This window comes from Monocercomonoides exilis (assembly GCF_001643675.1).
Source record: "Monocercomonoides exilis strain PA203 chromosome Unknown scaffold3-2548433, whole genome shotgun sequence".
Lineage (NCBI taxonomy): Eukaryota > Preaxostyla > Oxymonadida > Polymastigidae > Monocercomonoides > Monocercomonoides exilis.
The window spans coordinates 1,031,164-1,058,707 of record NW_027150548.1 but is presented as its reverse complement, the minus strand read 5'-3'; the positions used below and the strand labels follow the sequence as shown (position 1 = coordinate 1,058,707).

General features: G+C 32.6%; 7 protein-coding genes across 7 annotated transcripts; 3 read left to right on the top strand and 4 right to left on the bottom strand.

Moving 5' to 3' along the window:
* Positions 1 to 3,954: 3,954 nt before the first annotated feature.
* Positions 3,955 to 4,525, top strand: MONOS_6047 (uncharacterized protein; the record flags this gene model as incomplete). The annotated part of the gene is made up of 2 exons (XM_067876248.1): positions 3,955 to 3,958; positions 4,044 to 4,525. The coding sequence occupies 2 exons, from the start codon at positions 3,955 to 3,957 to the stop codon at positions 4,523 to 4,525; spliced, it is 486 nt and encodes a 161-aa protein (XP_067735207.1).
* Positions 4,526 to 11,534: 7,009 nt separating this feature from the next.
* Positions 11,535 to 12,321, bottom strand: MONOS_6048 (uncharacterized protein; the record flags this gene model as incomplete). Its single annotated transcript, XM_067876249.1, has 3 exons — positions 11,535 to 11,714; positions 11,891 to 12,106; positions 12,202 to 12,321. The coding sequence occupies 3 exons, from the start codon at positions 12,319 to 12,321 to the stop codon at positions 11,535 to 11,537; spliced, it is 516 nt and encodes a 171-aa protein (XP_067735206.1).
* Positions 12,322 to 12,967: 646 nt separating this feature from the next.
* On the top strand, positions 12,968 to 13,252 carry MONOS_16956 (uncharacterized protein; the record flags this gene model as incomplete). Its single annotated transcript, XM_067869833.1, has 1 exon — positions 12,968 to 13,252. The coding sequence occupies one exon, from the start codon at positions 12,968 to 12,970 to the stop codon at positions 13,250 to 13,252; it is 285 nt and encodes a 94-aa protein (XP_067735205.1).
* Positions 13,253 to 15,840: 2,588 nt separating this feature from the next.
* On the bottom strand, positions 15,841 to 16,958 carry MONOS_6050 (uncharacterized protein; the record flags this gene model as incomplete). The annotated part of the gene is made up of 2 exons (XM_067876252.1): positions 15,841 to 16,537; positions 16,771 to 16,958. The coding sequence occupies 2 exons, from the start codon at positions 16,956 to 16,958 to the stop codon at positions 16,027 to 16,029; spliced, it is 699 nt and encodes a 232-aa protein (XP_067735204.1). The 3' UTR covers positions 15,841 to 16,026.
* A 1,587-nt stretch (positions 16,959 to 18,545) lies between these two features.
* On the bottom strand, positions 18,546 to 19,865 carry MONOS_6051 (uncharacterized protein; the record flags this gene model as incomplete). The annotated part of the gene is made up of 1 exon (XM_067876253.1): positions 18,546 to 19,865. The coding sequence occupies one exon, from the start codon at positions 19,863 to 19,865 to the stop codon at positions 18,546 to 18,548; it is 1,320 nt and encodes a 439-aa protein (XP_067735203.1).
* Positions 19,866 to 20,630: 765 nt separating this feature from the next.
* MONOS_6052 (uncharacterized protein) lies at positions 20,631 to 22,126 on the bottom strand (the record flags this gene model as incomplete). The annotated part of the gene is made up of 3 exons (XM_067876254.1): positions 20,631 to 20,643; positions 20,943 to 21,275; positions 21,825 to 22,126. The coding sequence occupies 3 exons, from the start codon at positions 22,124 to 22,126 to the stop codon at positions 20,631 to 20,633; spliced, it is 648 nt and encodes a 215-aa protein (XP_067735202.1).
* A 2,192-nt stretch (positions 22,127 to 24,318) lies between these two features.
* Positions 24,319 to 24,945, top strand: MONOS_6053 (uncharacterized protein; the record flags this gene model as incomplete). Its single annotated transcript, XM_067876255.1, has 1 exon — positions 24,319 to 24,945. The coding sequence occupies one exon, from the start codon at positions 24,319 to 24,321 to the stop codon at positions 24,943 to 24,945; it is 627 nt and encodes a 208-aa protein (XP_067735201.1).
* Positions 24,946 to 27,544: the final 2,599 nt, after the last annotated feature.

Genomic DNA, 27,544 nt, shown 5'->3' with positions numbered 1-27,544 from the left:
ATTACTGTTCAGCAAAATACACGAAATGATTGAAATCATGAAATTTCTATATGAAAATACAAAGTGGAATGAAAATAAATAGCTTTGGAAAAACTTCGTTGCGAGACGAATTTGAGAAGATGATAATTGAAGAAAGAATAGAAGAAAAAAGAAAAAGATGAGAGGCTGTTGACTGATCTTTTCAAATACGGACTTTTACTTGGTCCTCTTCGTCAAGAGAATTGCTTTTGATTTGTCTGGTGCATTTTGAAACTTGCCTTGAAGAAAGAAGAAAACAAGGAAGTTAAAAAAGAAGAGGAAATGACTTTTCTGGTTTTGAACAATATTGGAAGTTTGATATGAGAATTTCATTTTCGTTTTCATATTTTTGAGTTTTCCCACTAATTTTTTGATTAGGGTTTTAAAGAAGAACTTCGACTCGATAAAGTTAAAGAAATTGACGAGTTCTATCAGGAACATCACAACTTGACACAGTCTGAGCTCCAGTCTACCTAGAAGTTTTTGACAAAGAGATTTTGCAAAGAAAGAAGTTTGAAAGGAGTAATTGTAAATGAACTTCATTTTGCGAAAGAAGTTGCAAAAGCATTGGAAATTTTGACTTGAAACGAGAATTGAAAAAGAAAAGAAGAGGAAAATGGAGAAATGAAGCTGAAAGAATTGATTGTAATCAAGAGATGGATAGATAAAATTATTGATTTCTTTCACTCACTCAAATTTTGGAACGAAGGATTTGTTGGGCTTTTCGGAATCATTGTTCAGGTATTTCAAGCAGCAAAGGATAAATGCCAAGACATTTACAACCGGTGCATTTATTCTTTGAGAAATGCAGATATAAACAAAGCTGGAACAATTAAAAACTTATTGAAAGGAGGAACAGTTAATATCATCCTGGGGGAGACACGTTGGCAAACATTGAATGACGTAGTTGCTCATAATTACCTTGAATTCTGTTTGATAATTTTTTGATTATTCAAAGAAGAGGATGATTATGAAAAGGAAAGAAATACATCAAAAATTAATATATGTCACGATATTCTTGCATTAATGGGAAAAAAAAAACAACGATATATTCCAAACTTTTCATGCAATCAAATCATAATACATCCATCATTGCTATTCAAAAATATATTGAAAAATAATTGAATAACAAAAAAAGCAAAAAATGTCGGATGGAACAAAATTCAAAAAGACAAAAATTTTATCCCAAATGGGTGATTATTTTAAAATTGATATTTTAACTAGGCCTTTACAACAAGCCGACTTTTCACGAAGTACCTCGACAAGTCGACCGACAAGGCAGTTTCGAAATCTGGAAATTAATAATTTCATATTTTTTATTGAATAACTCATTTTTTTTATTCTATTTATTTTTTTCACGCAAAATTACATATTATTTAGCTTGTATCACAAGTGCGAAAATCCATCGCCACGTCCGTCAAAGTGAATTTCACTCGTCAGAAAGAAAAATATTTTGAAAAAAATGAAACTTTTCGTTTTTGCTTAAAATAATAACTAAAACGATTCATTTTGAAAAATCGAAAAAATTTCAGAAATTAAAAATAGAAAAAATAAAATATTTTTTTAGACAAAAATACCATTATTATTTCTTTATCGAGAAAAATTGAAAAAGCGACTTTTTCATATGGGTGACTTTTTTTTGATACAGTCTGTCCCAAAAAATGTTGATCTGTCCTTTTTTAATGTTGAGCATCCCGCAATAAATAAAAAATTAATTTCCCACATTCGCCTTTCGTCATATTAACATTTTCTCAACATGGAAAATATTCAACTTTTGCATGCCAGAACAGTTAATAAAAAAAAAGAAAATAATAGAATCAGTTCCAAGCATTTCAGAATTCAGAGTTAGTGCTGTTTCTTTACCTGCTGTTCATCTTTTGGTAGAACGTATTCATCAAACAATAAAAATGAGAGCAGCAATGAGAGCAGATGAAGAAAGAAGAAAGAAAATAGAAGATCTGAGAAATGTTGGAATTCATGAGAATCAAAAAACGAAAAATCCTTATACAAATGCAACTGATGTGAAAAGAAAAAAATTATCTAATCTTTTTCAAATCCATTGTCAGGAGAAGAGCGAAACATGGTACGCAAATGAGTGCACATTAACAACAATTACTACAGCTAGGTACTTGTCGAAATTGAAGGCGGGAATAGACATTTCTCTTCCATTGCATCAAAAAGGAAGAAAGAAAAAGGTCGAGAATGAACAATATCAATTAATTGTTCGGGAAAAAATGACGCAGAATCCTTTAAACACAGTGAGTAAAATAGCATCTGAATTATCGAATCATGGAAGCCCGATTGGGAAATCAACAATATACCGTATTCTGACTGAAAAATATAAAGATACCCAAAAATATCCTATTTTTTCCTTCAAAAGGATAACAAAGAGAGAATCCGCATCTAATTCAGAAGAAAATAAAATTCTCCGTATTAAATTCATTGAAAAACTCAACGAATATCAAATGGATGGTGCAATGATATTTTATATTGATGAAACATCTTGGAATGTTGAATGCGTCAGAAAATATGGATGGTCCCCAGTTGGAGAGAAGGTTCTAATTCCTCCTCTGCCCGTTCATCAGGCCCTTACGGCAATCACATCCACATCCCAATCAAGAATGGGATATTCCGAAGTTGTCAGGGGGTCAATTAATCATGAAGTCTTTGAGGCACACATCAAAAGATTTTTGCTATCAATTAAAGTCCATGGATCATCTAATCCTTTGCGACAATTAAATTTTTTGTGAATTGAGTCGGTCGAATTTGCATAGGAATGTCGACAAACTTCTAATAAATAAGAATAGATTGTTTTTTGATAATAAACTTTTTTTAGAAATAAATAATTGTCAATTATTCATTTTTTTTTATTTTAATATATATTCCTGCATTATTTTCTCCATTGTTTTGATTGTTCTGATGTCTAATTAAATAAAGGGATAGATCAAAATGCTTTTCCTGAAATAACTCCATCAGGCTTGGTTTGCACTCTGTTAATCAGTGGATAAACTGTGTGTTCTTTGTTAATCTGCAATCTTGATCATAAATCGTCTTTGTCTTTCTATTTTCGTTTAATTATTCAAATAAGATATACTTATAATTTTTTCTATATTGTTCTGCACAATTGTTTTATCACAAGATAAATAAAGTAATTTTTTCAAATTTATCTGAGAAATTGGTTGAATAGTGTTTTTTGATCTTCAAATTTACAAATATGTTTATCTGAAAGTTTATCTTGATAAAATTTGATTGAATTAAGTTTTGTTTAATGATTTTCTTATAATAATTGCTTCATTTCCAAATATAATTGTATATTATTAACTTATTTTTTATCATTACAAGGATTTAGTCTAACTTAATTCTTGTTATAATATTTTTTTACAAACAATAGAAATATTTTTCAAAAAATCAGTGTAGCTTTCAGTTGCTGACTCCTTTTTCAAATTTCTGATATTCCAGAATAAGAAATATTAATAAAATGGTTTGAAAAGTCAATTGGTTGTAAATTTCTCGTTCTTTGTAAACGACAGAAATTTCGATCAAGTTTGTTCATGAAAAATTTAAACAAGAAGATATATATGTTGATTTGGGAAAGTGTAAAAAAAAATATTGCATTGATTATGTCGTATGTGCTTCAAATTTTTTATTTGTTAACTGTTAGTTGAAAGAAGGCTTTTTTAAAGATTTTAGGGTCAGACAATATATAAGTTTTTGATCAAAAGAGTGGCGTCCAAAGCCGATTGTGTGGTAGCGATGGAGATGATGCTGGAAAAGTTTCAAAAGAGAAAGGAGGACAAAGTGGAAGAGAAAAATAATGAATGGATCGTAGAGAATATGTGAGAAAAATGTTAAATATTCAGAGACATCAGAACATCTGTTGAGCGAAATTTTCTCAACAGAAGATATTTTGGGGAATAACTCGGATTAGATCCCAGAATGGGTATTGGAAAAGGAAGAAGATGATGATGAAACAAGAAAGAGAACACCATCACCATCAATTTCTTCAACATGTTCAACTGATTCAGATTCAACTTTTGTTCGTGGAGAGGATCTGTGTCCTACTACCTCATCGATGTCAAACTTGGTGGATGCAATGGCATGTTCTTCGCCTCATGAGAAGCTGATTGTGGATCTGAGGGATTCGCTGTTCATGCTGCTGCATGGGCGGAACAAGACGAAGGAGATGGCGATCGTGACTGTGGAGGAGAGGATGGCGACAGGTGCGCAGATCCTGTTCTGGGTGGCGAATGGAGCATTGCACTCGCTTGAAGCTGAGGAAGACGAACTTCCCTCTTTGCGAAACCTGAGCCCGCACATCGTGCTGCTGTCAGAGCACAGGGTGATCTGCATTGCGCTCCACTCGGACTTCTCATCAGACTCAGATTCCTCATCTGCATCATCCACCTCCGCCATTGTCACATCTTCCTCTGATTGCTCAGCGTTCAACAAGAATGGAGAAACATACAGTTGCCTTCATCAGCATTTGAGGGAACAGACAATCAATTAAGAGTTTGCGGCGGAGGACGCTGGAGCTGCTGGAGGGGATGAAGAAGCATTAAACAAAGAAGTTGGTTGTGTTTTCGATGGGGATGATGCTGCAGGAGTGTGTGGAGCTGGAAATCCCGTTTGGTGGTGTGAAACAGGTTGCTGGAGATACGATTCGGAGAAAAACCAAAGAAGATTGTAACTGATGAGCCGTTTCTTGAGATGGTTGCGAGATAACAGAGGGAACTGATATTTCAAAATAATGAACAACGTCAAAAAAGTTATGTCATTTTCAACAGTTATCAAGAAGATTTACAATATTTTCTTTATTAATTTATTTTTATTGTTATTTATTATTAATTTGTATCAATAACAGCACACCTTTAATATTAACATGACATGTCCTGGTGGATTTTCTTTTTTGGTGAAATTATCGAGTTAGAGACATGTTTTCCAATCTTTCTTTTGAACTTGGAGAAGTTCTAATTTTTTTTAATTTTGCTTTCTGACATTAATTTTTATTCAATTGTTCTCACACATTGAAAACAATAATTGCACATATATATATACGTCAATAAACAATTGAAACATATTGCGAAGATAAATACACAAAAATAACAAAACTGAATGAATAAAAGTGTTCTTTGTTGCAAATAAACGTTCGTTTGATTTGGTGATATGAAAAAATACAATATCTCAGAAAATACATGGCTCACAGCAATTATTGTCAGTTTTAAAAATCACTTGTCATTTAGTAGAACGAAAAATGTTCAAATTCGAAACGAAAGTTCAACGAACATTGTTGAACGCATCGATTTGGATGAATAGCAAGTGAAAGCTAAGATTATTATTTTATTTTAATAAATAAATATATTTTCAAGCATTCATTCACAGTCTTCAGATGATTCAATAAAAAAATAAAGCATGCCTTGTTTTTGTAACTCATTTGTCTTCTTCTTTATTGCTTTATGCTTAAATTGATGTCAAATAAAAAAAGTCAATATAAAAACAATTAAAAAGGAAAAAAATCCAAACATTGTTCAAAAAACTGCAATATTTTGAAGGCATTATTATCAGGTTTCACACATTTCTCCGAACTCATCACTGAAAAGTGAAAGGATTGCTTTCGCTCTCAAATCTTTTATCTTCAAAAAGATTCTTTATAAAAGAAGCAATGCGTTAAGTGTTTCTGGTGAAAGCGAGTACCTTCTGTCTCCAATAATTCGTCTTAAGCGAGAGAAAATTCTCTCACAAGATGCTTCGCTACAGGGAAACATTGTTAAAGAATAACAAATATTGGCAAAAATTGTTGGAATAATTCCTTGCTTGCTGATTTCATAATAGAAAACTTGAGAATTATAATGTTCCATGTGCAGAGAGTCGTCCAGAAAAATTGAAGAAAAGAATGCTTTGAGGCTCTCAATATAGCAAGAAGCTTTCAGACATTACTTTTTAGAAGATAATCATTGAATGCTGACTTTAATCTGAGAAACCAATCCATACTGATTGTTTGTTGGATTTTGAATAGAGATTTCTTGATTTGTTCTGCTGACATTGTGCAATCAATGACTGAAAATTCATTTGCGCCAAGTTCTTCAACGTCTTTGTCATCTTCTGAAGTGTTTTCAACATTATCTGAGCTTTTGTCTTCATCTTTTTTTGTTGAAGTTGATTGCATGTCATGATCTTCAAGGAGTGAATGGTTTTTTCTTGTTTCGTAAAATGATGACTCTTACTCACTTCTAACACATAAAGGAGAATGAACCTCGAATTCATCATCAGCTGCATTATTTTCTGCTTGAATAATGCCTGCTTCGTCGAAATCAATTTCATCAAGGTTTTCATCTTCATTTGAAATTGCTTCTTTTTCAATCAGTGAATTTTCTGTCAAAAGAGTTAATAAATGTGGCAATCTGTTGTTTGGTGTATAGATTGGTGAAGTCGATGATATGGAGTGCAAATCTTTTGGAAGCGGCTGAAGTTGAACTTGTGTTTCAGTAATTGCGTCTGCTATTTTATCTTTTTCTGGGCTTATAAATTGGAGAGCAGAATAAAAAGTCTCAACCGATAACGGAGAAGAGAATATTGGATGAGGAAAATTTGTTGGAAATTTAGTTTTTTCACTCTTTGAAAAAAATGAAAGCGCATATTGTTTGTCTGTAAAAAATCCATTTTCGCTGTTCTTATCTTCCATTACATGAGAAAATGTTCGTAACTTTTTCTATTGATTCTTTGTGAACACAGTATTTGGAATTTCTTTAGAAGGACAAAGAAAGACAGAGTCACTTGGCATAAAATCTTTTGTGGATTGAATAGATGTGTTGCAACGCATCCTTTGAATTTGAGTTTGATCTGAATCCTTTGAAAATGCAGATGAACATTTGAACAGCCTGTATTTTTCTTTCAATGTCATAAGTTCTGTTGAATAAGACTCTGAAAGCAAACCGTTTCTATATTCAAGCATACCAATTGGAGTTAAGGAATGAGCCAAAGCGATTTGATCTCCTCGTTCTTTCCCTAAAAATGAATTGAACAGTTGGATTACAATAAAGCAAACTCCATATTGCCAATCGGGGGAAGAAAATTCCTCAAGATCTTGCAACCACATGTATTGTGCAATGGATTTCAGAACATTGGGAAACACATCGCCAAGTTTTGTTTCATCGTTTTCAAATAATAACTGCAGTTGTTTCAGAGGTGCAAGTAATAATTCACATCGGATCACATCATCAATTTTTTCTTTGGATAAAAAATCTGTAAATGACGCATTGTGAAGATTTTTTGTTATAAAACAACATATTTCGAAAAGACAAAGCCACCTCGTTTCTATGAAAGAAGGGCATTTCGGTAAAAACGGGTTCTTTATTGATGATTTTCTTGTTAACTTTGAAAATGATGTAATTTCTTCCTTTAATTGAACGAAAAATGAATTATCCTTAAAAAGGCGTATGACAATTAGATTGATTAAGTGGTAACAACAGTAAACAAATATGGGTGAAATTTTCTTCGGTGTTTCTTCGTCTGAGCACAACTTCGAATGATCTGCAAAGCTTTGAATTGCGAGTTTTTGTGGAAGCAAGCCGTCCGTGCAAAAACAGCGCACTTCTCCTTTCAAATTCGAAACTTCTCCAATAATATCACTAGCCAGATTGAAATAATCAGTGGTTGTGAAACATGCCTTTTCAATTTTCCAGAAAAATGGAGATGCCTTTGTCTGCAACGGAACAATTGTGATGACAGTGTATTTTTTTCCAGCAACTATCCCTCCGTCCATCATTACGGCAACCATTGAATTGAATATTTTTGCATTTCGTTCAGAAATTCTTTTCTTTCCTTCTTCTTGAATAAGTGCTGTCAGCTTTCTATATGTGAGAGTTGGAAATATGGTTGTAGGTGAAAGAGATGGATTATGTTGAGATACAATAATTAATGAAGATATAAATTTATTAAATTCATTGGAGTAAGCAGAAAGAAAAGCAATGTTGCAATGACCAATTAAATGAAAATATTGCTCAACCAACGAATCAAATTGAAAATGAGTTGGAACAATTTTCTTTGCTGACGCTTCAGACAATCTTGAAATTGGATGAAACTTGAAATATGGTAAAATTGTTGATGCAGTTGTCAATGCGCATCGATGATTCACAACTTTATCGCATCCTTTTCGCCCGGAGATGGCACAATTGATTCCTTGTTTGCTGTTTGGGCACAAGAAATAAATATGTCCATCTTTTTTAAGAGATCCATCTGTCTTGACAGGAGTATATGAAAGCCAAAGCTTTCCATTACATGTTTCAAAATGAATCTTTCCAATTTCTTCTCCAGTATTGTTTGGGTGTTTGAAGACTTGTTTTAAAGCAGAAAAATGCAAATTAATCTGAGTGATATTTAATAAGAAACATACAATTTCCGCCATTGGATGATTTTGTTCTAATAAATTCCACGAAAGTGCATTCATTGTTCTTTAATTCCTCAACTTTTCTTTCAAACGCTTCAAGCTGCAAGGATGAATCATATTTAAAAAATAAATAATTATACATGCTGGGATAAAATGAGATTGCCAAACAATATTTTTCGCTGACACGCATTTTTGTAATTCAATCGGCAATTCTTTGATAAAGTCATTTTTAGTCATTTCACTCATTTTTTCATATAATCTCGACAAACCGACTGATCTCAACAGACAGACTGATCTAGACATGATCAAGTCGAAAAGATCTGTCGATTCGTCAAAAAAAATATTTTAGCATTTTCAGGTTTTATTATTCATTTTTGTTATTCATAAAATAAAATAGAGCTAAAAAATATTTGAAATAAAATGTTATCCAATTTTTCAAATTATCCAAATAAATGATTCTTAAAAGAGTTTTGAAATTCATTGTCGGTCAAATTGTCGAATCAATTTGACAGAGTCTGTATGTCGCAAAGGCTTAGATCATCGGTGATTCTGATGGACAACGCTTCAATACATCATCTCGATTCAGACGCAATAATTATGGAAGCCGGTCATCATGTGCTATACAATGCAGCTTATTCACCAATACTAAATCCAATAGAAAACGTTTTTGGTTTTTGGAAAAAAAGAACAGAAGAAAGCTCTTTCATCTTGAAAGGAGAAAATCATTTTATTTCCGTGCTTATCGAGACCTTCAAAGATTTACCAGCAAGAGAAGTGCGAAGAACAATTGCAAATGTTGAGAATGAAATATGGCCACCGGTTTTGGAAAAGAAAGACCTTTAACCTTTTCGTTACACTTATTTATTCATACTTCATTTATAACCGAAAGAATGATTCAATTTGATTTATATTTATCATTTTTTTATCTCATATCATTTGGTTTTTATTTCTTATATTTTAATCAACGATCTTTATTAATAACAAAGTAAATTGGCTTGTTGGTTTTTTATAATCTCAAAATATAACAAAAGGAAGAAAAAAATTCATAAACATTCATATATAATATTGTCATAAAAAACAATTAATCAAAAAGAATAAAAAATATGAACAGTTGATTCAAAAGAGAATTATTGACAGTATTGAAAATTGTTTTAAAAAACAAAGATTCAAATTAGCATTCAGTTATAAGAATGATTGCACAGTTTTCCTTTTTTCATGAAAATTCCATCCGCTTGATTTGATATTTGAAAAAAATATAAAAAAAAAAGTATATCTGAATTGACATATTATTTTATAAAAGTTATCTTTCCTATGAATAAAAATATAACTCGAAAAGAAGTGAGTCTGTTATGGATTCACAATAAAACTTAACAAACAACAAAAATGATAAAGCTGAATAAATAATGTATTGCAATCAAACATCCCTTGATATATCCAAAGAAAAATACTTAAACGTTCAATAAATCTTGCTTTTATTATTGAAACAGAGTTAAACGCCTTGCAAATAAAATGTTAATTATGACGAAAGGCGAATGTGGGAAATTAATTTTTAATTCATTGCGGGATGCTCAACATTAAAAAAGGACAGATCAACTTTTTTTTGGGACAAACTGTATCAAAAAAAATCACCCATATTAATTATCAATAAATAAAGATATGCAAAAGGAAGAAAATCTTTATATTTTTATTATCGTGATTATAATTCAAAAACACTTGTTTTTGCGTTTTTTCACTTCCATTGCTTCAAATCATATTGTTCAATTTCAATAATTTTGTGTTGATCATTTCAATCCTTTTTTCAACTATTTTTGAACATTTTAAAACAAAGCAACTCAATAATCATTACAAAATCTTCCATTTGGAGGAATATACGGGCTTTCAAGCTTTTTTTGCACAAGGCATTAAAAAATTGCTTCACTCATAGCTTTATTTCACTTTCTCAGATTTCAAAAAAAATTTGATTTTCATTTCAGAAAACAGGCATCGTTGAAAAAAAAACATAAAGTTTCTTGACATTTCACGAATACCAAAAAATGAACAAATTTTTATTGTGTTTTTTGTTCTCTGAAAGTCAATGAAAAGTGCATGTTTTTTCAATGAAAATACCTGAAGTGAAAAAATTTTCCCAATTTGTTGAAATTTAGTGAAGTAAAAAAAATAACAAAAAAACGAAGTGTTAAACTAGGCCTTTGCGACAGACCGACATTTTCTTCATGGCTCGACAAGTCGACCGACAAAACAGTCAGCTAATTTATTTTTTATTTTTTATTTTTATTTTTATTTTTATTTTATTTTTTTTTTTTTTGATAACCGGAAAAACAACAAATCAAGATTAAGTTTTTCCATTTTTATTCAATTATTTTTTATTTTTTAATTTATTTTTTTTTTATAAGATAACAACAAACAAATATTTAATTTATTGATATTTAATAATTTCAATGGGTTATCGACAGATCTTTGTCGAGATCAGTCGAACTACATAGATCAATCGTTCGAAAAGATCTATCTGTCGAATAAATATGATTTTTTCGAAAACATTTCTTTTTATTCAGATATTGACTTTCATTGCAATTTTGTTAAAAATGACATTTATCACTTGAAATATTTTTTTGTTCTTTTAAGAAATTGAGTGTTTATCTGTCTGACACATATTATAATCAGTCCAAGACCTCATTCTGCAAAACATTTCATCTCCTTTCAAATGTTAATGTTATTAATGATATAAATAAAAAACAGTTTTTGATTGCATTCCATAAAAATCACATATTTTTTGTTTTGTGAACAAACATCAAATTTGATGTCAAAAAAGGGAGAACATGCACTTAAGGTTTGGTAGGAATAATTGATTTTATTGTCAAATAAGATGGATAAGTAATGAAGTTTGACTGAATTGTCAAAACTGAAGATAAGGATTTAACATTATTTGCGATAATTTACACATCATAATTCAATTGCAACACGCAAACATCTCACACAAATTGGAATAAAATGAAGAAGCATAAATTCTGAGATGTTTTGAATTCAATTGTAATTCAGGAAAAAAGAGAAAGAAATAACACACAATTTTGATAAAGAGAGCTGAATTAACATTGAAAACATTATGAAAAAAAAAGATAAGCAATCTGTAAGGTGATCATTTATTTTGTTTTTTTGTTCTTTCCTCTGTTTCTTCTCTTCCTCCACTTCCACCTCTAATGAACTCCTCTCCTTCGTTTCTTTCCAACATCTCCTCTTTTTCTCTTTCCAATCCAACTTCTTCTTCTTCATCTTCTTCTGTCACATCAATCACATCAATCACATCCCAGAACATCATCTAATTTTGCTATAATTTTTGGTCCAAATCGCAGCTGCAGTGACAGGAAGTGCTTTTTCAGGTTCAAAACAACCTGCAAAACATCCAATTGCTTCAACAACAACAACAACAACAACAACAACAGAAACATTTCCAGCAAAAATTTTTAATTTATTTCTTTAGCTTCACCTTCAAACCACTTCTCCCTCAATAAACCAACCATCACATCCTTCTGCTATTTCTTCAACGTAAACACTTTCTCCATCAATATTATCTGCATCACATTCACAATGTGCACAATATATTGTGAGCCGACCTCTTTTCAGTTTGTTGTCGACTTGCGAAAAGTCTATTCCATTGAGCGAAGCAAATTCATAAATAGCAAAACAAAACCTATCTATTACTGCACTCAACTGCGTTATCAGTTATTCATTTAACAACAGTAGCATCAGCAACTGAAGGCAAGAACTGAAGTGACACGATAAAAGACACAAACTCTTCCTCAAACGGCTTTCCCTCTAAACAGCAGTGCATCTTCATCATCAAATTCATCCTCTTCTTCTTTGCCTTTTCCATCTTCATCTCCCGTTATAACTTTTTCAAACGTTGTTGCATCTTTTTCATCCATGATTTACACATCTCTTTGCAATCACCTTCAATTTCTCCCTCATCTGCATCTGCAAACGTCGATTCGACTCGACTTTGGATGCTGGACACAATTGTCATCGGACAGAAAGTGGGGTTGAAGCAGCTTCGTTAATTGTTGCAGTGTGAGATCCAGAATGTGCTGGCAAGAGTGAGAAGGAAGCGAGAGAGCTGGATCTGGCAGCACACCAGCCAGAGACTGAGGAGCAGCAGGATGCGCGACATGAAGGAGAATGTGCGGAATCTGCAAACGATAGAGCAGAAGACACATGACGAGTGCATGAGAGACAATGTGAAGTATTCATTTGCGGAGATCTGGGGAATCGCAATGAACAAGCACTTCTGAAGGAATAAGAGGAATGATAAGATTGAGCGGAAGAAATGGTCAGAGGGAGGGGTAAGAGAAAATGCTTTGTTTACAAGACCGATTGAAGAAGATGACACAAAGAACAAAAAAGGCAAAACAGAAACAAATGAAGAAAAAGCAGATGACTCGAAAGACGAATAAGACGCAAAAAACAACAGATTGTGGCAGCTCGCAGCAGGGTGAGTGAACGAAGGAGATCGAATGGCTGAGTGAAAAAGAGAGATTCAGAAACAGCGAGAGAAAGAGAAGGAAAAACAGAGAGATGCAACAATGGAAGCGAAGCAGAAGTAATTGGAGACTGCAAAGAGAAGGGAAAGAAAACAAGTCCATTGAGAAGATTCAGAGGGAAGAACAGAAGAGAATTGTTGATCATGAAAAGCAGAAGTTGAGGAAGGAAGAGAAGAAACTTGCAAAGAAGCGGAAGAAGGAGGAGGCCGAGCAGAGCCTTCTTCGATTTGAGCAAAAAGAAGAAGTGTTAAGGCTGCAGGACGAGAAGTTTACAGAGATTCACTACAAGCCGAAGAAAGATGTGGAAGCTGCTGAATGAGAAGCAGATTGAGGCGCTGGGTCAAACAGCTGCGTTGCTAACGAAGATGGCAGAGATTGAGGTGGCATACAGCTTACAGATGTGCAGCGCTTTCTGGTGTCCGGAAATGCGCTGGAGAAAGAAGAGGACGAAATACAGAGGAAGATGAAGATGAAGATGAAGAGTTTAAGAGAGAGAAAGAGAACTGGCATCAAATAAGGAGGAAGTTAATGATGCAACTTTTAGGAGTGAATCTTTAGATACTCCAGCTTTGCTTCAATCCACTTTTGATTCTCAGTCAACTTTTCATAGGATTGAAGTTCTTTCTGCAACTTGCAATGTTCCTATTCTTTCTCCAATCACAGATAGCGCCCAAAAAACACATATGCACAAAATAATCAGTCAAAGTGTTCGATCTGTTCATCAACAGCAATTGCGTTTTATCAATCTATATCAATTCTTTCAAGGTGTCTTCATTCTCAATGTACTGTGTCCATTTCATTGTTTTCTAAGGAATTGCTTCCATTAAATTCTGCAGTCTTAACACAAAATAATCAGCAATTATCGTATCCACCTTTTTTTCTCACTCTAGTTGCTTCTTCTTCTTCAACAATTCTCTTCAAACATTCGACAAAGCTCTTTCAGGAGCAACATTTTCAATAAGCACATCATCAATATCATTTTCATTATTTCAGCTTTTGCCCCAACAATTATAACACCAACTCCAACAGACAGTAATGTTCCAGTCTTTTTCTTCTACGTCTCTGCCTTCTTTTTCTCCTGAAAGATCTGCATGGCCTGTTTAAAGCTAGCGGAAGTGGATGTCTGAATAAGAGTGAGTCATGTTCGGCAATGTGTAGGGCATCTAGTCTCTTTCTTTTGAGACATACAACAGCGCTGACAAAGAGGACGGGAAGGAGTGAATGAAGAGCAACAGGATGATGCTCTGTGACGTTAACAACTCGTCTTTTTCTACTGCTTCTTTAAATAACAGAAATACTTTTTTTCAATTTTTGCTTCAACTCATCAACTTTCAATTGCATATGCATGTTTTAAATCAATTTTTTTGTTATGAACTGACTATAGTCTATTTACAGCGTTAAATGAAGATAATTGAAAGATGCAGAAATATATTAACAGATAGAATGAAATAAAAATAAATAGCATAGCCTCAATTTTCTTCACTTTATATAACTCAATTGTCTGAACTTACACTATAAATATTCAAAGATCTGACAATTGCCATCACACTTCAATTTCTTTTTTATTTTTGGTTTGATAAAAAATTTTTGTGTTTTTGTTTCATCTTCCATTGTTAATAAACAGTTTTATTTTCTAAATTTTGCTATTTTAATTATTTGCCCTCTAAGTTGTCGTTTAATCAACAAATAACTATCGAAAAAGTCAAATTTTATTGTTTGATCATGAAAAAATGGGATTTTTCAGTCAGAAAGAAATTCAGACACAAGTTGAAAATTACAGATTAATTAGATAAAAAAAGAATCCTTTTTTCTCTCATCAAAAAAAAAAAAAAAAAAAATCCTCGACACAGGTTCATTCTATCGACCGACACGCATCGCGAAATAATACCTTGTCGCAAAGGCCTATGTTAAACAATGAAAAATTATCAAAAAATTAAAGAAGTTATGTTCAATAACAATAACAACACTTAAAAATCTCAAAACAAAAAGCTCATTGAAATATGAGCAAGTCTTTGATCTGAAAAATAAAACAAAAAACGCCAGATCTTTTCACTAAAATTAAAAAATTAAAAAATAATATTTTTTTATTTTTCTTATCGAAACTTTGTTCGAAGAAAGATCTTTTCTTTCATAATTGTGGTATGAAATGAAAAAAGTGAAAAACACATGTTTATAATTGAATAGAAAAAGAATGGTGATAGAATTACAAAAAAAATAAGTGAGATTGAGAAAATCGAGATAATTCCATAATAGGATTTATTTTTTCAGAATTTTCTAATGTTAAAATTATTTAACATCACGACTCCTTACAAGTCCAGTTATTGTATTAAAATACTTATAATTTGAGTGTGATTTAATGATATTACTTTTTTATATGCTTCAAATCACTTATCATTTGAAAATAATTGTTTTATTGATTTATAAAATTTCTAAGCGAAATTGGTGAAATTATTCTTTTGTGCAATATTTTTCAAGACTTTTTATGTATTTACGAACTTTTTGAATTCAATTTTGAACGAATAGAGATGTTCGAAAGTTACAAAGTGTTCATGAAAATAAATGTTTTGTTTTTTTCAATGATGAAACGAGTAATCAGATGAAAGTGAGGTCAAATCTTGATAATTACATATTATCATTACGATCATTTTGGATAAATATTGAAAAGAGACAGCAAAGTCAAATAAAGATGTTATTTTATTTTTCATCGTTTTTTGCTTTTTCTTTATTTCAATCATTGAACATTATTAATTTTTATGAAAAAGTTCATTATTTTTGATATTAACACTTTATTTATGTTGATGAGATAATCCATTTATCTGTTTTCTTATGAGATCAACATGTTTTTGATATATTTGATAGAAGAACTTATAAAACAAAAAACATTATTTTGATGTTTCTTATAACATATAACTTGCTGCAGCAATTTTTCTATTTTCATTGATCAATGAACATGTGAAATGAAGAAAAATAGATAAAACAAACAAAAAAGGTGAGGAAAAATATGTTAAATCAATGAAATCCAAAAAAAAAGAATTTACTTTATTGCAAAACTTCGTTTCATTCACAAACGTTTGACTTATTTATTGTTCCTATTCAGTCTGCTCCAGAAACCTGAAAAGTTGACAAAAAAAACCTTCCTCCATCACAATATGCTTTGCATTTCTGGAATTTGCAACCACTGATATTGACACATGACGAAATAGAATTAACATACATCCCTCCTCCATAACGATTTTGAGCAGAACATGCATTGAACGAATTGTTCTCAATCTTGACTGAATTGATTATATAGCACATTATTTCTCCCTCAGCAAAGTCTGCATTGCAGTCATTGAACGAACAAAATTTCACTGAAACCGTTCCCGATGCTTTGTTATACATATTAATCGCCCCTCCACTCGAAACTCCATCTGTATAAGAATTACTTGTCCCAGTGGTTTTTGTGCCGTTCCACACACACCAAGTGAAAGAATTCGCCCCATCGTCTGTCTGATTCTGTCTCGCTGGCTTCGATGGATTTCCTTCACTCCCGCTGATTGCAACATTCTGAGACCGATAGCATCCGACAAACGAGGTGTTCGAGGCAGACAAGGATGATGAGGGGCTGTTCAGTGAAGGGACAATGCCCCCATCATAAACATCCCACACCGATGAAAATTCACATCCACTCATCAAAAACGAGGTTTGGCTCGGCCCTTCAGCCAGTTGTCTTGTTTTCTGTGGATTTGTCGAGATGTTGAAGAAGGTCAGTTTGGAAAGAGATACAAGGGGTGTCAAGGGAGGCGACAGAAATGGGGCTGATGAAATATAAAAAGATGAGAAATCTGACTCACACACAAATACATTCCCTCCTCCTTCACTTTCTTCTTCTCTTCCTTCTCCTCTTCATTCTCCTCCTCTTCCTCCACCTTCTCGTGGTCCTCCTCTCTCTCCTCCTTCACCTCTTCCTCTTCCTCCTCCGCCTTCTCTCTCACTCCTCGTCTGCCCCATCCTCCCCTCTCCTCCAAACAGTCTCCCACACACATTTCCTCCCCTTTTAAACCTTTTCAGCGTGATGTTCCAAAACACCCCTCGACACCCGCCCAGCTCAAACACCCCTGCCTCCTTGCCTCTCCCCATCTCCACAACACACTCCCTTCATCACAACCATACTTCCTCTCAAACCACACACAATTCTCCAAATTTCATCTCCAATCAGCTCAATCCACTTCAACTCAACCGATTTGTTCCTTTAATTCCTCACAAAATTTCTCATCTCCTTTCCTTTTTTTTCATTTCGTGTGTGCCAATTGGCTGAAAACATTTGAAAAAAGATCCTAATATCTAAATGATAAAACATAAATAAAAATTAAATCCTTTTAAAAATTAAAAAATGAAAAGAACCAACTCCTCTTATTGTTTTTGTCCTTTAAAAATTTTCATTTTCTTCCTTTTTCGTCTCAAAAAAAATCGAAAATTCATTTTAAAATCTGTAAGCTCTATTTCACATCGCAAAAGATTTGCTGCATCATCACATCGTTATAATATCACAATTCGTCCAAAATTGAATTCAAAAAGTTCGTAAATACATAAAAAGTCTTGAAAAATATTGCACAAAAGAATAATTTCACCAATTTCGCTTAGAAATTTTATAAATCAATAAAACAATTATTTTCAAATGATAAGTGATTTGAAGCATATAAAAAAGTAATATCATTAAATCACACTCAAATTATAAGTATTTTAATACAATAACTGGACTTGTAAGGAGTCGTGATGTTAAATAATTTTAACATTAGAAAATTCTGAAAAAATAAATCCTATTATGGAATTATCTCGATTTTCTCAATCTCACTTATTTTTTTTGTAATTCTATCACCATTCTTTTTCTATTCAATTATAAACATGTGTTTTTCACTTTTTTCATTTCATACCACAATTATGAAAGAAAAGATCTTTCTTCGAACAAAGTTTCGATAAGAAAAATAATGACCCATATTTTCTGAAATAGTATATTATAATATTTTGAAGGTTCCCTGTTATTTATTTTTTTTCAAAAGTGCTCTAGAGAGCCAGATAATTTTGGTCCCGATTAATTTTTTGGGCAACGATAAAGTATTGACACCATCTTAATAGTTTTGTTTTTTTGAAAAATAAGTGATTTGAGATGAAAAGGTTTAAAATGAAGTTGTCAACGTTAAAAACAAGTAGATTTCTCAGAAAGAAATGATGAATAATGTTTTTGTAGCATTTCACTTTTGGTGATGAATATAAACTTGAAGAGCAGTAAATCCATGATCGAAACATAAAGTTATAATAACCTTTGATCATTTGGGAAATCATGAAAATTCGAAAAAAAATCACAACTAGAAACATTAAACATAATTAACATTTTCCATTATTTTTTATATCACGCAGGCTTGTGTGAAGCTGTGGGCAGGACAAAAAAGAAAAGTGTCCAGAAAAAGAAAAATGATTAAATGAAAAAGAAAACTCCATGTTTGATTAACTGTGAATTTTTTCTGAATAAAAAAAATCAAACATGAAAAAATCAATAGGAAAAATAAAAAAATTGAAAAATGATGAATACACATTGAAATACAACATTTGTTTCATCGTGAAAATATAGTTTTCTAAGAATCCTTCATTTCTTGTTCCTTTTCGTTGTTATCTTTATTCACAGACCTCTTTTTATATAAGATAACAATAACAAATACCACAACTGCTATGACAACTATTAATGGCACAATAACTGCAACAATAATCACTCCTGAGTTTGTCTTCGACTTATCTTTTTTTCCTGTGTAATATTCAGATTCTGGAACAGGCTCGGGCTGTGGTTGTGGATGTGGCACTGGATCCTTCTTTCCCTTGATGTACTTCTCATACACATCCTCAGGCTCTGTATCTGCATCTTTTGTTCCCTCCACCCACCCAACAGCGGAATCATCGTAATCATTTGCAAACTCAAAGGCATCTTCTTGTTTGCAGAACTCGTCAAAATCTGGCGCGATAATGAACAGAGAAGTTGATTCTGAGCCAGCTGTGTTTGAGCTGTCTATCTCCAGATTGTTAGCAGAAGGAAGCTGAAGATTCGATGTTGCCTTGGGCATGTCAATAAATATTGCTCCTGATTTCCCTTCTGGTGCTGAACACGACTTGAATGAGCATTTGCTTGACCTTCCAATGGCCACTCTTGATTCTTTTGAACTGAGGGTGATATCCAACCCTGCTGCTGCTCCTTTCTCCGATTTCACTTCCAAAACATTCAATCCTTCGATTGAAACCTTCGAATATGAATCGCTCCCATCATTGATGCTGATTACTGCTCCACTTTCCACATTCACTTTGCTGATGTCCATTCCACTCAATGACACTTCACGGGCTCCAGAAAATGAAAATGGTGATGATGAGAATGCCACAAATGAGGTTTCATCTGTGCATTTCACTGTGTCCATTTCCACACTACCAGATGTCACGCTCACAAGACTGCTTGTCAAGGGGCTGTTTCCATCATCATTTGATATCTTTCCTCTTTTTGCTTGTGATCCAATTCTGACAAATCGACATGTTGATATTGTCAATGAAATTGAACCTGATCCAGCACTGATCAATGAGTTCCAATTCCTTTTTGTTGCTGAGAATTGAAAAGCAAGATACTTAAATTCTAGGGATTTTTGACAAGAGAATAAAACAGTTGAAATAGATCCATCACAGTTTATAACAACTTCTGTATTGTTCTCTCCACTGCAATTGACTCCTTCAATCATTAGTCCTAAGTCATGGCCTAAGGAAATAGGAGACACCACCAAAGGATTTACGTTATGTAAAATTTTAATACCATATCCAAATGGACTGTCAATTGCACACAGTTTATTTAAGGCAGCACTCAACGAACCGGATGGATTGTCAACTTCGCATCCGTCACCTAATCCATCACTTCTAACATACATAATCTTTATTCGGGAAAAAAACATCTCAACAAAATCAAATTCACTTCCATTGGTTTCTCTGCCAACTACAAGCCATTGATCCTTTTTGAGTGTGTATTTCATTGCAAAACTTTTTTTCATTTCAATTGCCATTTCCTCAAATAACGAACTATTGCCCATCGATATGTAGAGTCCTGTGTTTCTCTTTGTCTCTCCTTTTCCACATGTGCAGTTTTCAAAAATCAAATTCCTTCCGTTTTTGGGCCAGACAAACTGCTCTGCTGAAAGAATATATGGTATCTTCAAATAGATCCCCGCTGAACAAAAATCACCACTACAGCAACACGAAGAAAAACTGGTAACGCCACCGTCCACAATTTTAATTGAACTTGCGTATCGCATTTCAAAGAGAATGACTCCGAAAGATTCAGATTTGCATTTTATGAATGTGCTTCTATTTAAAACGACATTTGTTTCGAACGAATTCGTTTGGATATAGAAAATAGGTCCATTTTTTGATTCCAAATTATTCATTGATACATTATTCAACAAAATCGAATCAACTCTCATGTCGAATAAATGGTCAAAAGAATAAATGGTGTCAACTTCCATGCATTCAACTGAATTCATTGACAATAAATTCCCAGAGGCTTTTATGAGAGTGATATCCAATATTCCTTCCACATTTTTTTTTTTATAAAGTTGCAATTGTCAATTATCAAATCACCATTTCCATAAATAACATATAAATTATAAATGATTTCACATATTTCGCTCGAAGGAGTTCTAATAATAAATGCTAAGTGTTTCAATTCAAGTTTATGCCAGTAATTGAATAGAAATAAGGAATCAAAAACGCCTAATTCAATGTCAATTATTGAATTTCCTTTTCCATTGTCGTTAAATCCTTCAATGGTGATTTCATTGCATTTATGAAATCTAACCATTTCTGCTTTTAATGGTATTTTTCCCTTCAAAATTTTTATCGTGTATGAATCAGAACTTCCTGAATCCGTTAAGTCTTCGTATGTTCTTTTTAAAGAATTTGCTGACGTTTCAACTGTCAATCCATTTTTATTTCCCCCCTCCTCAACATACATTGTTGTGACATTTTCTCTCAGTGGAACAATTGGATCGATATATTTCCCAACAACATCAACAAGGATGTCATTTTCTCTGTAAGTTGTTACACACCACAGATTTCGTTCTCGAGTATAATTTGCTGCAAAGCTTTTCTTCATTGCAAGTGCAATTGGTTCAATAAAGGCTGAATTGTCCAATCTGAGGTCAATTTCTGCATTTCTCTGACATCCTCCCATTTCTGAAGTGCAATTGAAAAATAAAAGGTTTCTTCCATCCTTTGGCCATTTAAGTTGATCGCCAGAAATAATATTTTGAAAACGTAAACATATGGCTGCAGAATATTCAGAACTGAAAACGTAACAAGAAAAAAATTTAGTAATTCCTTTATCTTCTATTGAAAATGTGCTTTTGTTATTTTTGAATTCAACGTCAAGAACTCCAAAAATGTCCACTTTGCATTCATTCAAAGAACAAGCATTCAGAGTAACATCTGTACTGCTATTATCGCTATCACGAATTTTTATAACTTGAGCTGCCAGTGATTCCATTTTTTTTAGTGAAAGATTTGATAGAATTATTGATTTTGCGTATAAAGCAAAACAGGATCTGACAAATTTCACATTATTATTATCATCGGTGCATTCAACGTTTTCAAATATGACTGAATTTCCAGAGGAATAGACAAGGATAATGTCAATTTCTTGCGTTGTTTCTTGTGGACGAACGAATTTGATATTTTTAATAGTTAACTTGGAATTGTCACAAGCATGAATTAGTGAATGTCCATTAAAGACTGAATATTTGTCTTCAAAAGTTGAGGGGAAATAGAATTCAAGATAAAAAATGTCTAGAGTTTCATAGCAAGTGAATAAATTCGTTTTCGGATGAACGTCACACTGAACTGATACCATTGCGTTTCCATGACCATTACTATTTATTCCTTCAACAGTAATTCCTTTGCTCTTGTTGAAAGTCACAACCTCTGCTGTGAGTGCATCTACATCATTCACAACATAGATCTTGCATGTTTTATCATCTCTAAGCAGATCATATGAACTTTTCAATGATTTCCTTTCCTTGCTCACTCCTGTTCCATTTTTGTTGTCATCTCCACTTTGCTTCACATAGACTTCATATTGCACTTCTGCATTCACTGCTTGTGAAATTGCCAAAGTTAAAGTCAGAATGATAAAGAACATATTTCTTGATATTTTTTGATCGACAAAACAACAGATCAACACATCCTTAATACAAATGCTAACCGTTTCAATAAATGGTTTTCTTTAATCCAAGATCGTATGAAAAGTGAATTTTTATCATTGGGAAGATTCCACAACAAATTAATACTCAACTTGGAATATTAACTGATAAAAGAATCGAAACAAAAGTTAACGCCTTAGATATGTTCGATCAACCCACTTTTTCAAAGATAGTTTCGAAAATGTTTAATAAAGTTGATCAAAACAAAATGATTTATAAATACAAATGAATGCAGAATAATCATGAAAAAATGAATCACTTTTGGTTTTCCTGTTATGAACATGAAAGATTTCCTTTTATTTCAATGCAGAAACTCCTGAAATAATTCTTTGACTCAAGTATTATTTCTTTCACAATAAATGTGTGTAACAGAAAAAATGAACTAAACTGATAATACACGTCGTTTATGATGTTGTTATTGCAGAAACATAAATCTTCAAAAATCCCATAGAGATTAAAATTTTGATCAAAACTCGAACAAAAGTTCGATTACAGAAAGCATCAGCCATATGGATAAAAAAATCATAACAGGAAAAACAATTTTGTTAATTTTTCACATATTCAGATTTAAAAAAAAAATAGCAATATTTATTTTGGTTGTTTTTCTCAAGTCATTTTTTCATGTTTATCAAATGAAAAGATTACACTATTATTTTTCTGTTGATATGTTCAATAATTTATCGGTACTCAAAAATAAGGCATACTGCAACTAAAAGCACATCAGTTATTTTTCACAATTTTATCACTCCAAGAAAAAATTGAAGTTATTTTAGATTATTATAATCCCTTTGTTATGAAAGCATGAAAAAAATTACATAAGAACTTTAAATTGAGTAAGAAAATTTATTAAACAAAAAATATTGATCCAATGATCACTTTGATCTTAAATTTTCAAATTAATAATTCTCTCGAAATAAGACTTTTCAGAATAAAAAAAGAGTATTTTTGCAAAGACACCAAACGAATGAATGCACATATTACAAAAAAGAGACAAAATTTGAGGATAAAAACTTGAGTGTGTTTATAACTCTCTAAGTTTAGGCTATTTTTCGACTTTTGAAAAACTTCATTGACTATTTATCCATTTGTTTCAAACATATAAACTATCATCAATTAAAATAAAAACTGAAAGAACAGATTAATAAAAATTTATGAATATTATAAGGTTTCATTGATGTCCTTCAAGTTTCATTATGCCAAAAATAAATCGGGGAGAAAAATATCTGGCTCTCCAGAGCACTTTTTGAAAAAAATATATAATAAAAATATTTTAAATAGATTATTATAAGGGTCATTAGATACAATGAGAATATTAAGGTTTTATTCGAATAATAATAAGTTATTCAAATAAGCAAAGTTTATTCGGAATAAATTATTTTTATTGGAATAAAAATATTTAATTGGAATAAACTCTGTCTTTTCGGAAAAACTTTTTTCAAAGAAAATTTATTGTGGTATTCAAAAAAATTCACTTGAATCACTTTCTTAAACAGCATTAATGCGTTAATAAATCTCACTTATATTTTTGAAAAAACTATTTAATTGATAAGATTTGTTTAAAATGTTTTATGATCAAAAATTTTTGAAATGTTATTTTAAATGAATGATGATATAAAATATTCTTCAATTTGCAACAAATAAAAGCAATCAAAAATTGACTTACAGTTAGTAACAAAATAGAATTGATCATTTCAAAATGTTTGCTAATTCTTTTTTGTTATTCTTTCTATCTATTCTTCACACTTATGATCAAACATGAAAAAAAACCAAAAACAATATCCATTTGCTTGCGTAAATAAAATTGGGTGAATAATGTTTCACTGAAAGGGTTTTCGATGACAGTTCATATGTGTACGCTAATCGCACCTCCACTCGAAACTCCGTTTGAACACGAACTAGTTGTTCTAGTTGTCTTTGAGCCATTCTACTCACACCAAGTGAATAAATTCGCCACATCGTCTGTTATCTGCATTCTCCTGAACTCGAAAAATTCCCTGTATTTCCTGTATATTCAACATTTTGAAAGAAATGGCAACCAAAAAATAAATGTTCGAGGTGGCCAATAATAACAAAGATGACAATAAAGAAGAATAAGAAGAAGAGTGGGAGGGAGAGAAACAGTATGGTTTATATGAAAATAGAGGAATCTGTTATGTCTGAAAAGAGAAAGGTCTTCAATCTCTGGCTGATGATAGAGAAGTGTCTGTATTATCCAATTCAGCCAACAAGCTGCCCATGCAATCAGAAAGAGGCTGTGAAGATGGATATAGAGGATGGCATGCTGCACGAGGGAGTGAGAACGCTGCTTGAATTGGCGCAAGATGGCTGTGCTCGTCTGCGATGCGTTCTCAGCTCATTAAAGAGCGAAACCATTAACACACTCGGCGATGAGCTTCTTGCTGCGTCGTGGTCGATCCCCACATGCCCCACCTCCAGTTGGCCAATAGATATGCTGAACGGAGTAGCTGCAGGCGAAGAAAGTGCACTCGTTCCAATCACACTCACTGTCTTCCCTTTCCCCAAAACTGAAATCTTCTTTTCCCCAACAATGATTGACTCTACTTCGTTCCCATGCCTCCCATCAAGCAATGTGATTGTCGAGCTCAGTCCCAATATGCTCGATTCCACTGCATTCCCTACAGTTTTGCAAGGTGTTGCCTCACTCATACCACACAGATCACTTGCGTCATCCCCACCCACTCCAACAAACCGATCTTTCATCCTTTCTTTCAGCCAATCCTTCTTTTCTTTATGCTGATACGTCCAACTGCTTGATTGCACATATCTATAACACACTCTCGTATCATTTGTATTCGTTGTGTACGATTTGTAGAACGGGTTGTTCGGCGAAAAGAGATTGTTATAATCTTCCAAATACACATCATGGCCATATGGAGTGGAAGTTGTTGTGCATCTGCAATCGTGGAAGAAGAAGAAATAACAATAATGATTGTGCTTGGAGCTTCTGATTGAACAGGATAAAATCTCATCCCTCCGCCATATAAAACTGCTGAACACGAAATAAATAGGAGGTTCCTCATTTTGAATGTGACTGGAACAATATCACAACACAACAAACCATTACTTGAACCAGCAAGTGACCGTGAAGAAATTGAAAACTCAAGCAGGCGAGCTCTCTCCTTTGCAGTTTTCTGTTCCAATACATATTTTCATATTTGAAAATTTACGAGAAGATGTCTTTTTTTCGTAAACAACTTTGAATATTGGTTTAAATTCAAAACATTGATTCTTTTCTCAGAATAATTTGATAGATAGAGCTTCCTTACCTCGCTTTCTTAACGCTTCTTCTTTTATTGAGTGAAACCCCTCAAATATTGCATTTCATTAGTTCTATTCATTTTTCGATAAATATTGTCTTTTAGGTTTTGTAGAATTAATTGCCATTCCATTCGATCTCCAATCCTTTGGAATGAATTTTCAGATTATCATTTTTTTATTTTGGACCATAACTGTCAGACAAAATTTTTCGGATTAAACATTCATGTGTTAATAATATCTTTTTATCAAAAAATATTCTGATTTTTTAGTTCATTCGAATTGACAAAAAGGATCATAAAAATTTTTGTTGAGGGATTAATTATAACATACTTGGTCTTTTTGGAATATACTTTTTTGGTTCGAATAAACTGGTGTTATCTGGAATAAACTAGGCCTCTGCGACACAATTTTTTTGCGTGCAATTTGTCTGTCGAGAAAATATTCATTTGTCGAAAAGATTGATATGATTGTTTTTTCCCGAATTTTGCAATTCGTGAATATATCAGTATTACCTAAATTTTACTGTTACTTTCTTTTTTTTTATTTTTTATTCTTTATTTTTTATTTTTTTGAAATTTTTTGAAAATTTTTTACCAGAATAATAGAGATATGGTATATCAGCTATAGATCCATCTCGATTAGGTCAATCAATATTATCGATTTATGAATATCTGGTGGGTGTTATCATCTTGTATATTAAGTTGAATAGGAAATGATAATAAGATAGAGATCGGGGGTTTAGACTGGTACTCTTAGGGGTTTATCATGATTAGATTTTCAGTGATGTTCTATAAAGAAGGGGTATTGATTGGTGTAATCGATATGTATCTATAGCTGATATACCATATCTCCTAGGAGGAGAATTAGCTAAAACATTAACCGAAAGTGTTCAAGTTGGTAAATTAATGGTGAAATTGTGTGAAAATTGATACTATCGTTGATGAAATACATGAGTTTGTAATAACAGGTATATGTGTTGAATGTGTTTGTTGATCGTTGATGAAATCGTTGGTGTGATCATGAGTGAAATCGTAAATAAAAATAATTGATTTTGTTTTTTGTTTTATAGCAAATGGGTCGGAAGAAGATATACGCAACTGTGGAAGAAGCTAAAGAGGCTCAACAGAAACAAATTAAACAGTTTCAGGAAAAACGAAAAGAAGAAACTAAGTATTACAACGAACATGTATCTGAGAAACAGAAGAAGTTGATTAAGATATTGAGGAGAAAGCTTATCGAAAGAGATGAGTTGTTAGATGAGTTGATGGAAAAAGTTAATGGTTATTTGCATGCACAGGGTGGACAGGTTAAGCTGGTCAGGTAATGAGCAAATTGATGAAATATAACAGACCACACTCGTTCGTTGTACCGTTAGTTGAATCGCAACGAACGCAGACGAAGTCTGCTTGAGGTGCTATGCACCGAAGTTGCTCAAGGAGACTTTGTCTCCGTATCAAACAGTAGTCACGATGACATTGTGGTGGATTGCCAACATCAATATTTTTTGAACAAATGGCAGTATGGTGGATTGCCACATTGATGTTTTTCACTTGATTTGGGTGTTGTTTTGGTGTATTTACTCGGAAAAAGTGTAAATCGGTGTCCAGGATACCAAATTGTGGCAATATCTGAGACTCAGCGGAAGGGAAATATTGACTAAAATCTCCGTGCTGGAAGCGTGTCCAGGTGTCCAGGTGTCCATGATCTCCAGATTTCATCTGAAAAGAGCTGCCAACATGCCATTTCTGCCAACATGGGCATTTTACCCCAAATTTGCTATAATTTTGAGTGTTTTTATTTATTTTCGATAATGTTGTCATCTTGCCACATTGCTACATGGAATCGTTGATGTTACACATTATTTATATTGTTAGTGGCACACAAGTTGTATAGTATATGTATTAATGATTCCATAAAAACGAATATGTTTAGTTGATTTCCACAGAACAGTCCATGTCATCTTCATTTTCTCGTCGTCTGAGGAGTTGTTCATACTCTGGCTTGAGTTTATAACACCACACTCGGCCATCTCTTCCACCCATTCTCTTGTGCTCACATCTGTCTATAATTGCTAGTTG